Source organism: Poecilia reticulata, linkage group LG14 (assembly GCF_000633615.1).
Source record: "Poecilia reticulata strain Guanapo linkage group LG14, Guppy_female_1.0+MT, whole genome shotgun sequence".
Classification (NCBI taxonomy): domain Eukaryota; kingdom Metazoa; phylum Chordata; class Actinopteri; order Cyprinodontiformes; family Poeciliidae; genus Poecilia; species Poecilia reticulata.
In genome coordinates, this window is record NC_024344.1 from 24,370,231 (window position 1) to 24,385,992 (window position 15,762).

General features: G+C 38.1%; 1 protein-coding gene and 1 long non-coding RNA gene across 2 annotated transcripts in view; one reads left to right on the forward strand and one right to left on the reverse strand.

Annotated features, from left to right (window-relative positions):
* Positions 1-2,037: 2,037 nt before the first annotated feature.
* Positions 2,038-15,762, forward strand: part of vps37d (VPS37D subunit of ESCRT-I) — a 47,356-nt gene continuing 33,631 nt past the window's right edge. Inside the window, exons 1-2 of the mRNA XM_008428538.2 lie at positions 2,038-2,435; positions 13,786-13,957. Coding sequence (XP_008426760.1) covers positions 2,313-2,435; positions 13,786-13,957 — 295 coding nt within the window. The 5' untranslated portion in view covers positions 2,038-2,312. The remainder of the gene's footprint in view (positions 2,436-13,785; positions 13,958-15,762) is intronic.
* LOC103476296 (uncharacterized) lies at positions 7,376-9,495 on the reverse strand. Its single transcript, XR_535442.2, has 3 exons — positions 9,284-9,495; positions 7,846-8,372; positions 7,376-7,760 (listed from the first exon to the last, which is right to left on the reverse strand). It is a non-coding gene; the product is annotated as an uncharacterized LOC103476296 (long non-coding RNA).

Genomic DNA, 15,762 nt, shown 5'->3' on the forward strand with positions numbered 1-15,762 from the left:
AAATTAGTCTCATAATCTATCAAAAATTAGTCTCACTGGTTTTGCCCTAATGAAGGAAATAAAAATATCATTACATGGTAATTAAACTTATTCATACATTTTACTCTTGACTAGAAATAACTTTGTCTTCAAGAAATGTATCAGCAATGATATCAAGTATAAAATATTTTCCATAGTGTCTGTATCAAGTTGAAGATTTTAGTATTGTGATAACCCTAACTTGGGTACATTCCTATATTTTTTACGCAACTAAAATAGATGAAGACCATAAAAAGCCAGTTGGTTTTCTTAATTTTTTCTTCACTGATCTTTTGAGAGGTTCTGTTCCTTTTTAAACCTGTCTGACCATATCAACATCCTTTACTATGCCTTATTTAAAGAGCAAACAATAATGTACATGCTTTGTTGTTGACTTCCACCTCTTAATTATTTGTTTGGAGCCTTTTCAACCTTTCAATTCAGTTGTCACTGCTGAAAAAGCCTTTCAGGTGTGAGGGAAACCAGAAGATCAAAGTACTACCTTCATTATTATTTGCTATTTTTAAATAATGGTAGAGTATAGGTATTGGCTTCATCCACTCATAAAACAGTAGGTTAGTTGGTTCTTAATTTGAAGGGACCACTCAAGCAAAAACACATGTGTCATTTTTTGGTCTCTAGTCATGATTCGATTCAATTTTTAGACAGCAAAAAAAAAAAACAACAAAAAAAACCACGGTACTTTCCATTTTTGACAGATTCATCATCAACTCTGTTCTTCAACCCACAGGAAAGAAGAGGAGATTTGTTTCCTCAAACCAAAGTTTACACGAATAACCAACGTCTGGTAGCAAATGTGGGGGTTTGAGAATCCTGCAGCCAAGTCAAAATCTAAACAAGTTTGGAGGTCAGAAGAACTTCAAGAAATGGTTAAACAGAACTGGATTCCTAGAAGCACACAGTTGGCATATATTGGGGAAAACCAAACTGTTGCTCAGATTCAGACTCTGTAGAGTCCAACAAATTATAATAAATGCTTAAATTCAGCCGAAAAGAGAACCTCTTCTATGTTGCTTTTTCTTGTTGAATCATTGTCAGAGAATGGTCAAGCCCTCAAAAGGTTATGAGGGAACATTTAAGTTTTCTAAGGGGAATTATTATGGATTAAAATGATATCATTTCAGTAGGATCACAAAAGCATTGTTGCCTGTATTTCTGACTTAGGGATGTGCTTCGAAAGAAACACACAGAAGGAAATAATGCACAAAATATGAGTCTGAAAAGCAGAAGAACCTTAACATAAAATAGTGATGAGACAAAACTGTTGTTTGGGGAAGATCGATCCAAAGTTGCGAGTTGTCTTGGGCGCCCCCTCGTGGCTGTCTGTCCCTACTCTGATTCCAGCAGTAAATATTATTATAATGCAAAATAAAATACAATAAATGACATATTAAAAAGAAAAGAAAATGGAATGAAAACAAAACACTAAAACAGCCGTGAGCCATTACTCTTCTGACCTACATAAAGTGACTTTCTCCCTCACTAACCACATAATAATAGCATGTCAGTCATAATTTACTGCAATAGTCATACACTTTAAACATGTAGTTTATTTAAATGAGTAGCTATGCACTGGAGCCATGCCTGGAGTCTAAAAAAATAGATTAGAAAGCTCTGATAACTTTAACACTGTTTATTACTATAAAGCTTTTGTAAACATAAATTCTTCCTTCTAAGTAAATATTTCTCATTCACAATATCAGATTTAGTTTGAACAAAATTATATAATCAGATGATCAAAAATATAAATTTGCATACTAATTCTGCTATTTTCTCTGATACTTTTCAGATTTGGAAGTCTGAACTTCAAAGTAAAATCTCAAAGCTATGCTAAGCTTTTATGTTCGGATATCGGAATATTAAAGATAACGTCAAAACTATGTTCTGTTCAACTTTGGATAATTTTGGATAATGGGATATATTTTGTACCATCTGAATCTGAAAATACAAAAATCAAAAGTGAAAAAAACTTTAATCTCAAAAACAGTTTTCAACCTTTTTTTTCCCAATCTCATTTTTCTTAGTTTAAAATTTTTTATGACGCTTAATAAACTTCATGGCCCCAATTTAGCTCCGTACAAATCGAATGCGGAACGACAAGAAAATCTTTTATTTTGGAAGGATCTTCAGGAAGAGTTGTGGTTTTGCAGTTTGACGCCGCGTGCGGGCGCCTCGCATTCCAATGCCATCGAGATGTGAGCAGTGTGCGGCGGGACTTCGCTGCTTCCCAACGCCTCTCTCCGTCTTCCAGGCGCAGTTTGTACGGGTTAAAAATGTTCAACTCCAAGGAAGGGAACTCCTGTCCCGACGGCTACCGGGCTTTAAGCACCATCGAGCTGAGGGAGCTTTTACACAGCGACGACAAAATGGACCAAATTATTCGACTCAATGAGAAGGTAGGCATCTTCTGTTACACGCTCAAACAGCCAAAGTACCGCTAAATTCATCCGCTAATTCTCCTTCTATACCACTTCTGATAACCGTTTAAAATTTTAATTATGTGTAATAACTGAAGTAAAAATAAACGTGTGTTTTCGGTGGGCAGTTAGTGTGAAGCAGATATGTGATGGCTCATCGATTGTCTGCGTGGCGAGCGGTCAGATTTCCAATTTGTTTTTTTCCCCCCAAGGCTTCCCCACTCCCATCATATTTAAGGCTTTAAGTTTTGATTTAAGGGTCACATTCATGCTCTCTTAATGCATGTTATTGTGTTTTGGTCCCTCTGTTGGGAGGAAGCATCAGATGCAGTGTTGAACCCCCCATGCAGCGTTGTTCTGCTCTTTGTGGTTTACATTGGTCCATACATTGAAGGATTACATTATTCATTCATATATTATATATTCCCTATAAAATATTCACTGGACGTAACAAATTTCAGGAAAATTCCATCTCAAACTTCTTCAAATCAATCATAATTATTAAGTTTTTATTGTTTTATTCCTCATGTGTTTCTACCTTAATAAATAAGGATAGTAACAATGATTAAAGCTATTAGCTTGACTTTCCTCTAAAATCAAGCCACTTCACTTTTAATTTATTGCCACCAAAATAACAACATGTCCTGGTCTGTTTTTCAGTTTGTTTTTCTGTTATGTTGTCAGTTGTTGGCTGATCATGATAAAATCAGCCTCTGTGCGGGCGTGTCTCTGATGACATCACAGAAGGTCAGAAGGTGGTTCTTTTGAGTACTTCAATTTGAGTTTTTCTTTGTTGTCTTTATTTTCAGTGAGGCTGCTAATGTCTCAAGTTCTTTGCAGCCATTGATTGCCTTGTATTTGACTCAATCCATGGGACGTTCTAGGCGGGGTCCAACGGGGGCCAGCACCCCCTGTTGTCATGTCTGAAAAGTTGCTGCTAAATCGGTTTCTTATGATGATATGTGCTGACTCAGAATCAAAAACTAATTACTGAATTAGTTGGATGAATCACATTTTTTCCCTTCTCTCTTTTAACAATAAATTAAAAATTAAGGTGTTGCACTTTAAGCTTCATATTTTTAGCTTTTCTTTTGTTTTGTACCCACATGAAAAAACACTTAAACATGTTCCTTTAATGTTGCATTTAAGTCCCAATAACTTTTTTCCTGATATTTTGTATTTATTTATTTATTTTATAACAATGAACATAACCACTAGAGCAGAGGTTCGATCGAACCCCAGGGGTTCGATGAGTCGGTCTCAGGGGTTCGGCGGAGCCTCTGCCGCGGAGGTAAAGACACACTTGTGTAAAGTCGTGATGACGCACCCCACTTTGCCATCACTTGCTGCAGAGGATCACATTACATTGCTTAGCCAATCAGAGCTGTGGAGGAGCACTGATTGAAGGAGTTCCACTCTTAGCATGGATTTGAGCTTGTGTCTTTAAATACTTCAGCAAAACTCACCGTTTTTACCAAATTCTATGGTCTAAATCTGCTCCTTAGTTGCATCTTTTCGGGGTTGCTACTGCCTCTAGTGGCGTTGGGGTGGTAACACAGCTAATATAATTACATTACTAAATCAGAATACCGCTAAGTATTCTGTGTGTCGGCGCGGGGGGTGGGGTTTGGATGAGAAGGGTTCGGTGAATGCGCATATGGAACTGGGGGGTTTGGTACCTCAAAAAAGGTTAAGAACCACTGCACTAGAGGCAGGATGAATCCCATCAGAGCTCTGTGTGTCTCAGCTGTGAATAAGCACAGAAAACAATAATTTTATTCAAAAAAAAAAAAAAAAAAAAAGACTCAAACGCAATTTGAATCTTTCATGATCTGAAAAAAATCAATTAAAAATTTTTGCACCTCCTGTGATGTCAGTGATGCATCTCGGCCCAGAGGAGAATTAGCATTTTTGTTTTCTCAGGGCGCTTTTATTAAATAACTTTTTATTTTGTAAAACCCCATGTTTGATTGCTCAGCTGTTTTTGTTGTGAGTGGACATTCAGTTAGCGAGTTAAAACCGCCCCACTGTATAGCATCTTTAATTTATTTAAAGCTAATATCACTCAGAATACCTTCTTAACCAAAGCTGCTGCTCCTCTAACCCCTAACCTTTCCTTAAACCCTGTCTTGATATTAAAAATTCATAACCACTGCTATGGTCGCTTTTCCTCCCACGCTATGGGATTGTATTAATACATTTATGTCCCCCGCAGCACTGGGAATGCAAACACATACTCACACTCACACAGATGAACGCAACTTAGTGCGTCAACCAGGGGGGTCCGAAACTTTTTCAAAAGCCCTGTTTGTGAGTTTTTTTTTCTTTAGTTTTTTTCCTGTGGACAATAAAAAGCATTCAGGAGGCTGGGTGTTCCATAGATATGGGTGTGTGCAGTGAAACATAAACCATCGTGGGTTTAGTCATCCTGCACTCAGTCGTTTAGATAACTGGGGGGGGGGTTGTATTAGATTAGAGAATTAAGGACTTAGTTTTAAAATCCCTGAACTGGACATTTAGGTGTGTGACCATCATGTCCCAAAGAAGGTAAAAGCTGAATAATGTTGGATTTAACTCAGAAAATTAAAAACACATTTTATTTGGGGAATAGAATCAAGTTTAAAGATTTGAAATTTAAAACCCTGGGATGATGGAGATTAAATAGTTGAATTTCTGACTCAGAGCTGCTTGAGCCTGGGGCTGCGTTAGTCAGAGTCAACGGATGTGGTAATTAATGTGCCATTAATACCCAATACAGAGCTTGTATGGATTGGATAATCTCAGCGATTATAGCCGGAATCACTGCAGGTGGATGCATGAAAACATAAACAGCCTCTCACTTCACTAAACATGTACAGATCGAGAAAATGATCATGCTCTGCGGATGAACAGTTGGTTTTAGATGCTTGATTTCAATGGTGTACTTTTAGTGTTTCCATTGTGTGCTTCGGTTGCTTTCCGCAACTTTATTTTGCTACATTTGTAAATTGAAGGGAAAGCTGTTGCTATGTTCTTAAGTGATGAGTGTACTTTTACTTTTTAACCATGGACAATAGGGTTAAGGTGACCAACCTTAACCTTAACCCTAACCCTTATCCAGGCCTTATGTGTAACGTTTCTCATCCCGTCTCTCTGCTCAAACTGTGCGTCCCCTTGACGAGTTTGTGTTAATTATGATTGTTATGTAAGCTGCTCGGCTTAATCTCCGGTAATGAATGTGAATCATGACTGCTGCAGTCTGCCTGGTGCAGTACAACTCCTTACTGGAGATGCATCAGATGACATTTCACTCAGCCAATTAAAAGTCTGCGATGAATTAATTCCCAAGAATTGCAATGGAGAGGATGGAAACTCCTTAGAGGAAGTTGTGTGTTGATTATAAAACATTGGATCGATTAAGGGTGTTTTCACACCTGGCTGTCCAGTAGACTCAGACTATCAACATTTGTTATATTTTCAGCTGCTCCACCTCTTTATCTCACTGCACTGTGTCAAACCAACCAAACCCTTTGAAAAACCTGTTCTCCTCCTCACCTGTGGGGGCGCTGCACCAAGAATGACTGAAGGAAACGACAGAAAAACCTATGAAGAAGTCACTGAGCTCAACTCCTTATAATTTTGAACAAGAATGGAGTGGCATCAGATTTTAGTAGTTGTAGTGTTTTTCTTTTGTCTTTGGCTAAAAACCACGATCCATTTCTTCCGTCAACATGAGACTTGCCATTTGTTTTGGTTGTATTTACCCAGAATGCCCTACGCTACAGTCTGCATCCTGCTTTTGGAGTGGTCTCTGGTCTGTTTGGTGTTCACATGCGCTTTCAGATCACCGGAGTTCACTAACCGAACTGAGACAGAGGTCTGCAGGTGGACCAGAGTTCACTTTTTTGGTTCAGTTACATATTCACACCTCCCCAATAGGTCTAGACCCATCAGTGAGCAGTCATTAGCTATTTGAGAGCAGAGGTGACATAAAATAAAGTTGATTTGTATAACACATTTCAGCAACATGGCAAATTACAGTGCTTTATATGTTAAAAGAAAAAGCATTTCACTGCAGTAACAAAATAAAGTCAAAGACTAGAATTAGTCAATGTTCCATTTACTGCAAATCAAAGGCATCTGTAAATAAGTTTTTTTTTAACCTTGATTTAAAGGAATTCAGTGTTAAAGCGGTTGTGCAGTTTTCTGGAAGTTTGTTCGAGATTTGTGGAGAACAGAAGCTGAATGCTGCTTCTCCATGTGTGGTTCTGGTTCTCTGGATGCAGGTCAGACCAGAACCAGAAGACCTGAGAGGTCTGGAAGGTTGATACAACAACAGCAGATCTTTAATGCATTTTGGTACTAAGGCATTAGCTGCAGCTAAAGGAGAACACTGACACTGTTGCAGTACCAATGCAACTAAAGATAAAAGCATGGATGAGTTTCTGTAGAGTAGTCCTCTCATACTGGAAATGCTCTTCCGGTGATGGAAGGCCAACTTTGTATCTGTCTTTGTGTGTCTCTGAAGGTTCAGGTCAGAGTCTATTACCACATCCAGATTTTTGAAGTGCTTTTATTTGCTTTATTACATAAAAATAATTGATGTTTGTGTTTGAAAGGTGCTAAATATTAGAGATTCAAATCTTCTAGTGATTTGATTCTGATTTTTAGGGTCACACTTGAATTAATTTTTTATTCAGAAGCCAATTTTTCTATTCAAATGGTCCAGATATTCCATTTAAATTATGTGACTGGCAAGAGAAAAAGACAGTGTACACAATTATAATATTTATTTAAAACAAGTAAGGTTGTATACTGTTCCAAATACCATCAGTTTATGACTAAACAAAAATAAGTTTGTGCATAAAATTCTGTAACTTAAATTATCAATATTAAATGAAAAAAATATTAAATATTATTCAGAGCATTTTGAATCAAAATTCACAGGACCAGGATTTGGGATTCTTAAAGATTTTTTTTTATTCTGCACCTCTAATAAATGTCCTCTTTTGCAGATTTTCTAATAATTCTCATTAAGAGTGAAGTGTTCGAGTACCAAACTTTTGTCAGTGTTCACTTTGTTTCTTCCCATTTTGCTAGCTTAAAAAAAAACACCCGTAGTGGTGCTCTCTAATCTTTGCATCCCAGCTCAACACGCAGTAATCCACATGCTTTAGCCGGCAATTTAGCAAATCCGTTTGTGGGTTTTATTGTTTTTTAAAATCATCCTAAAAGGCAAAACCCTGTGAAAGATCCAACAGAGTAGGCTCCTTTTGTCCTGTCAGGATGTCCTGTCATTTCACCTCCAGGCGATGTGAGGTAAGTCTGAAAATCAAAGCATCAAACGGAGGGAATACACGCAAACTTTAAATGGTTTCTCATATCAAAACAGTGAAAGTGTCACTCAAACCTGTCAGCTTAACAAATGAGCTGCAAAGTCAACCGATGACACATCGCATATCTTCCTTTGATTCGCTTCTGTAATAAATCTCGTCGTATCAGCTTTAAACTTTTCCCTAATGTTCCAAAAAAAGACGCTGCCTTGATATTTACAGCCAGCCCTTGGTTTCCTCAAGTCTGCTGCAAACAGATTCCCTTTCATGGAAGCAACTCCGGCCGCGGCTTTTGTCCCAGGCTGAGTGTTTAATTGATGGCTGCAGACAGCGGAAACCTCGTTAGGACTCAGACTTGTTGAGGATGAAAGAGAAACGCCCATTTGCTGCATTTCATGCGGCCAGACGGGTGAAACCGCAGCAAAAAACGACAGAGCTGCACCTCATCTTCTCCAGAATCCCCAAACATAATTTGTGGAGGATAGTAAACGCTGTCAGTTTCCCCTCTAGCCCAGGCATCAAAGTGCAGAAGATGCGCCGTCCCTCAAGACGACAGCGGTTGTTGTTGGGTAAACAAGATGAAAACGAGACATACTTTTTATTCCTGTTGGGGGGGAGAAATGGGCTTTTTAACGTCTGAAAGGATCGACAATACGTGAGACATTCTACAAACTTCTAGGCAAGTCGCAATAAGCAATAAATAAATTAATGGCATGATAAATTAAAACGAGCTCAGTAATTTTCATTTACATGATTTATCATTTTTCTTTTTTCTCTTGCTACAACACAAACTGGATGATAAATCTTCAGTCTGGTGCTCTGGTTTCAGACACCTTTTTAGAAGGACAGTTTTATTTAGAAAGGCTTCACAATTCATTTTCATTTGTTTGTTTTATTTATTTGGGCTATTTGAAATGTCTTTGAAAAGTTTGATCTTTGGGAATGTGTTCTTGTATTATTATGCCATCACTTTAAAATGGTCTCAAACAACAATATTATTGTTTAACGCAATAACTCCTGGGATAATTTATTAACATCAAATTCCTTTGACTTCTATTGATTAACGTTTTTGGGCTTTGAAGGTTAATTTTTGGAACATCTTGATTTTTTTTTTTCTTCACCATTGCACTTCCTTGAGTGATGTCTGCCCACTCAGGGTGACCATCTTGTTTAAACAACGTATTTTACAACTTTTATTTATTTGGAATTTGAATTAAGGTCAACTCTACAAGTAATATTTAGGGCTAGGTTATGATAAAAAAAAAATTTTTAATTTTGAGGATAAAGTCATAATTATGCCAAAGTCATAATATGAGAACAAATGTATAATTTAATGAGAACTCTGACAAGAAAAATAATGAAAAATTAAAGTGAGGAATGTTGAGCATCTTGTGAAGTTATACTTTGGTATACAATGTACGGATAAAAAAATATTTTTGCATGTGTGCATCAAATTAACAGTAACAGGACTTTGAAACAATTGAGTATTTTGAAGAAAGAAACATACAGACTTACTTGGTCACTTCAGATCTTGATGACTCTAGAAACTTTCTTCTCATTAGAATGACACTTTTTTTTCTTGTAATTTTAAAGGTGACCCATTAAGCAAAATTCACATTTTGCACATTTTGTATTTCTACTTGGGTTTCAACTGCTTCTAAAACTAGTCCAGGTGCTTAAATCACCCACTCAGATGTTTTTTGGCAATAAGTTGAAGGGGTTTTTTGTCTGGAAAATGAACCATTTCAAAAAAACCCTGATTAGATGCTGTGTGGTTACCTAGCAACCCAAGCTGAGCTCCGACAGGTTTGTTCATCTGGGTTTACCACTGTATGCGCTGTACAGTGGAAGACAAGTGTTTTGTTGTTGATTTGCCATCCTTAAACCACTTCTGAATGCAGCCATTTTTGCATGCGAATATAAACGTTGAGTTGGGGAGGAGAAGGGGCGTGGCCAGCAGCACATTATTTGGATTTAAAGTGACAGTCATAAAACAGCTCATTCTGAAAGGAGGCAGATCGGAGCAGACTGAAATCTCCTCATCTAAGAATGATTTTGTGCAAAAAATCTGATGAGCATGTTTTGTGTTGCCCATAGAGCTGTCATATCCTTGTAATTGAACAATTTTAAAAATTAATTACCATGGCCCTGATACTCCATCATATAACTCGCAGAAGAAGTCATTTGAATAAGTCACTTTTTAAAAATATTTTTGTAATTTGTAATTTCTTTTGTTAGAAAACAAAGCGAGGAAAAAAAATTGATTGGAAAAAATCTGAGGTTTTATTTTTAAGCTATATCGGCCAGTCCTAAAATGTGAATTCCTTTGAACTTGGGACCAGCTTTTAATGACCCATGAAAATGCGAGACAGATGCGGTGTGCAGCGGCGGGTCCTTCAGGCCCAAAGTGACTGCTGACCCTGTTGAGTCAGAAACGTATCCACCCGAACCGCTGGGACGGACGGGTTTTGTCTCCCATGTCCTCACAACGAGGACATGGGAGGCGGCAATCATTTGAATTATTTATGGCGTCTTTTTATTGTTCTGGTGACGGTGTGACTCTGGACCCCTCCCCCATATGTCCAAATATCTGAATCCCCCAAAAGCAGGACAGCTGCATTGAGCTCTGCATCCCAAAACGATCTCGCTTTCACGCTATTTTAATGCTTCCAGGTTTATTCTGCATGTTTGGCTGTTTGACATTTGTCTTCAGTGGCTACAGATCAGCTTAAAGTAAATCTTTATTTTCACTTAAGCCTGGCAGCTCAGCTTTATGGGCTGCGATTTTAGCAAAGACCAAAATGTTAATGTGCTTGTTCTGAGCAGCTGCAGGGAGATTGCATATTAAAGTATGAATAGCTGATTCTCTCTGGTCTGTTCCTATCTTTTCTTTCACTCCTCTTTGTAGATTCACGAACAGCGGACCTGATACATATGATTCAAGCATCACCTGAATACATACAATACTGTGCCTTGCAAAATGATTCAGATGCCTTATTTATAACACTTGAAAATAAATATCCTTTACTGTCCCACATTCTGCAAATTCAGGTGTTCCAGCAGCAAAGGAAGCAGGCAGGTTTAAAAAAAGTGAAAAAAAAGGAAAAAATATTAGTAATTAATCAGATTTTTGTCACTGAAGGAGCTCTCCTGTTCAGCAACAACTTCCTGCATAGGGTTTAAAACATTGGGTGTATTCACACCATCCCTGTTCAGTCCACTTTAATCCAAATCCAGTTCTGGTCCGCCTACAAATGCATGGTTTGGTTGAAGTGAATTCTGGTGCTGTTCAAACGGATATATGAACACCAAGCGGACAGGAGACCGCTCCAAAATCAGGACCGGATTACGGCGCAGGTAATCCATGCTAGCAGGAGAAATGACTTGAAAAAGACAAAAAAAAGTTCTACAGCTGCTAAAATCTGACGCTACTCCATTTTTGTTTACATGTTGTAAAGAACAAAGTTGTACTTACCAGAGCTCTTCTTTCTTCTTCAGAGATTTTTGTGTCGTTTCCTTCAGTGGTTCTTGATACAGCGCCTCTATGGGCGAGGAAGGGAACAGGTTTGGTTCATTTGACACAGTAGTGTGAAAGTGAATCTCACCAGTAGAAAATGTAACAAATCTTGCAACTGTGGTCCCCAATCAAACCAAGTCTAGAGGAAAATCAAGTGGGAAAACGACCTAAGACCAACAGTAGTGATGTTTTAACCAGTCCTTCTGTCTGCCTCCACCTTCATTGGTTCAAGGGGACATCCAGAGCTTTATTTGTAAAAAAAAAAAATAAAAAAACATGCAAACTTATGCAGTTCATTTTATTTGTACATCTAATAAATTGTGGTTGTAATATGAAAATATGTATTTTAAGCAGAAGTTTGTCGCCTCTTCCTGACCGACTGTCACTTTGAGAATATGATTTCAGCTGCAAAGTTATTCCCCAGCAGGTCACTTAACATTTTGGAGCTGTTGAGTCTGTGCAGCATTAAGTGATAAGATGACCTGTCGTCAAGCACTCAAACCTCTCTTCAGTCAGGCTGCGTTAACACTAGCTGCTCTGCTTCCTGTACCTGCAGAGAGGATGAGCTCTCACAGGATATGGTCTCTCACCCATAAACAAAGCCCACCTTCTCATCGGCAACCAATGTACTATATTTGCACACAGAGACCCCTCCCAACCCCCACAGATTGTGTTTGAGTTTTCTCTTGGTTTCCAGGGAGGCCTGCTGGTGTTAAAAGCAAACATTTATCAGCCTGAAAACTAACCACAGAGCTGGCCTCATTTACAGCAGATTTCCTTCAAGCTTTTTCAGTGAAACGTTCCCACTCTGGTGCGTCATTGTTGCTTCATATTAGAGGCACATTTTGCCACATGTTTTTAGAGTTTAAATCATCTTCTTTTCTGTCAAAATGAGCATTTAATTTCTTCAAAGACTAAACTGGTGGAAAGTATGAGAGTAGTTGAAGTTAGGCAACGGTTAGTTGTGGGTTTGGATGCTCTGTAAGGTTTTGTTGCACAGTGAGCATCTGAAGAGATGACTCTTACGTGCTGATGTGCAGAAGAACAAATCCTAATTGTGTAGAAAATAATACATAGATGAATTAAAATAAACTAGTAAATAATGCATAGTTTACAGGATATCCTGACTGAACTAAGCCTTTTTATGTTGATTTCCAGTTCAGTCTCAACAAATTTGACATCATGAACACTTACATCCTTTTTTATTTGTAAATATATACATTTTTCTTTTTTCTTTTTACATGCCTTAGTTGGAACTTTATACTTAGAAAATAAAATTTAAAGTGGAAATCATTGCTTATATTTTATTTTGTGGCATACAATGAATGTAAACGTTAGCCAAAGTTTAATGTCATAAAAGCAAAATAAACTCGTGGACAAAGATTGTACTTTTAGAGATTGAAGAATAGACAATATATTTATTAAAAATGTGTAGCTATGACTTTTTTCTCTTTGAATGTCCTAAAAATCATCACAATATAAATTTCATGTATTAATGTTATTAAGGACAAGCTATAAAGGCATTACTCCTGATGCAACCAACAGACCTGTACTAGAAGAAAAATGAAATATTTTCTTGCTTTTTGGCCTTTCATCCACATGAAAACTCTGCTTAATATAACTAAAAATTATTATTTATAAAAACTCTGACAAAAGGGGAAACTTGTGAAAACTGTATTTGTGTTTGCGGGTGCTCATAGGAAAACTGAGATTTAGGATGCCACACATTAGTCGGTGACAAATAATGCGCCATTATATCCACATACTAGTTTTGAAATTATTCCCAATAAGCATTGTCTTGTGTTTTAATCACTTTATATTCTAATATGCTACTCAAAAGTTGTTCAACCTATATATCTGTCCTCACAAATTATGTTTAATACCTAAGAGGAAGTTGTGGTTATTTTGAAGCAATCTGATTGATAAAATTATTAAATTATTTGCTTAAAACAAACTTGTATAGCTCGCTGAAAAGTTACTTGTTGGTTAGTTTTTCTCTTAATTCAAGTGCACTCAAATATTTGCACCAAAGTAATTTGTAATATTTTTGTTTTTGCAGTTTACACAGTTTTACTGTTGCACCTAGATCACCGCTACATAACTGTTTGAAAAATTGTTCACATTTATCTTGAATGCAACATGTTTTGGCATTTTTCAGCTTTCCAAAAACAAACATCTTTAAAAAATATTCTGGTAACAGTGAGGTTTTCTTTCTCTCAGACCAAAAATACTTGGTAAGATAGTGTTTCTGCAAAAAAAAAAAAAAAATAAATAAATAAAAAATCTGAGATGGGGAAATTGTAACATTTCCATGTGTGGAGCAGATTTATTTTCTAAACCAGAACTTTAAGGTGTCATCTGCACAGTCTTGTGCACCACATTCCCAGACTGCACAGATGTTTTCCATGCATGACTGACTCATCACGTGAGTCCGAACATCCGTCACGTTGTTAAACGGAAAACAAATTGACCTCATTTGACTCTTTTTCTTCTTCTGCAGTTCCAGGAGCTCCAGGTTGATCGGGAGATGCAGCTGACCTCCAACCGGAGCCTGGCGGAGGAGAGCCTGGCTCGGCGACCCCGCCTCAACAACGGCAAGCTCCAGCTGGCAGAGAAGTACAAGGAGCTGTCCAACCTTGTAACCACATGCTGGGAAAAACAGAGTCAGCTGGGTGAGTTTGCCTCGCCGCCGAGGAGACACAGGTTTAGGGACGGGGAGGGATGGGGCGATGCGGTTCTGGTTTCATGCAGCTGAAATGTCAGTGATGGCAAGGTCACTGGTTTGTATCTAAGGCCGGATCGATGAACGCAGCCCTCAGCAGTCTGAAACGATTCAGTGGAAACAGCCAGAGAAATCAGTCAGAAAAGGTCGCGTCCCAAACACTTAAGGTCACAGCTAATTACACACAGTAACCCACAGCGGCTCCTCGGTGTCTTCCCTAGTAATGGCAGGAAGACATCCAAACATGACAGCTGTACTTACACATCGAAAGCAGAGCTGTGCTTTACAACGGAGTTATAGGTCAGGCTAAGAAAAAATATGAATAAAAAAATCTAATTATGAGAATAAAGTCAGAATATAATAGAAATAAAGTAATAAAATTCCAAGAATAAAGTAAAGATATTACAGTCATAATATTACCAGAACAAAGTTGTAGTAATGTGAGTATATTATGGGAATAAGGCCATGATGATTAGAAAATGTCAAAATAATGAGAACAATGTCATGATATTAGGAGAATGCATCAGCATCAGATTATCAGTAGCTTTAATTTCATAAATTTGACTTTATTCTCAAACAACTTTATTCTCGTGTTATCACTTTACTCTTCATTACAACTTAATTCTCAATATATTATCTTAGTTTTGTAATATGACTTTATTCGGGGGTCACCCTGCATAGGTCACCAGGTCATGGGACTTTATTCTTCCTGTATTATAATGTTATTCTCATAATATTAAGACTTTATGCTTATATGATTTACTTTATTTTGACTTTATTTGAGAATAAAGTCAAAATATTATGACTTTATTCTCATTATTACTGCTTTATTTCTTGTAATTTTATGATTTTATTCTGGTAATTGTATTCTTTTCTTAGCCTGGGCCTCATACTCTGTAGTGTTTACATCCCACTCAGCTCTCTGTCAGCCTCTCGGTTCAGAGACTGAAGGCAGCTTCCCATCAGAGTGCAGAGAAGCCTCTGAGTGTCACCGAGTTGAGCCTTCATCTGCTCAGAGAAACCTCAGCATGACTGGAGTTCGGTCATGGGAACCAAATGGAGCATATCAAATGCCAGCAGGAAGCTTGCAGCAGTTGTCAAGGAATTTGTGGGCTAAAAGATGGGGAGGGGGTGCCTTGCTTCTTTTTGTTTCGGCAAGTTATTCCTTCTCAGACGACGTCGCCTCAGTCTTTCTGCTCAACTCTAATCTGGGTAGAGAAGCTTTAAAGGTTCGTACACGGCGAGTCGAGTCAGAAACTGGGGATGAAGTCAGCATTCCATAACGTCTTCTGTTGCTTCAAGTTCAAGTGTGGCGTAATGAAAAGGCCAGATTTCTGCCTCAGCTGCAGTGATGGAAGTTGGGTGGAATGCTAAACTTCCTGTCGATGTGCGCGCAGTGCACAGATGCTATCCCACCTCCCCGGCGAGGCAGGCAGGATGGGCGGGGGTCCGTCTTTGCGTCCTTCCTGCGCGTAACATCTGATTCTCATTTGGCTTCGCGAGCCGCTGGGCGGGGCAGCAGGACGGGAAAGATGAATGAAGCAGCTTTTCTTGACGTAAACGTTCCCAGTGGAGACGAACTGAGGAGCAGATTGTTAGACGCATCCTGCTGTTTCACTGAGGAGTATCTGTGGACGGGAAACGCTGCCAGAGCACTGCAAAAAACTAAATCTTACCAAATATTTTAGTCTAGTTTAGTGAAAATCTCTTTGTTTTGTCTTATTTCAAGTGTACTATCGTACAAGTAACTTTTCA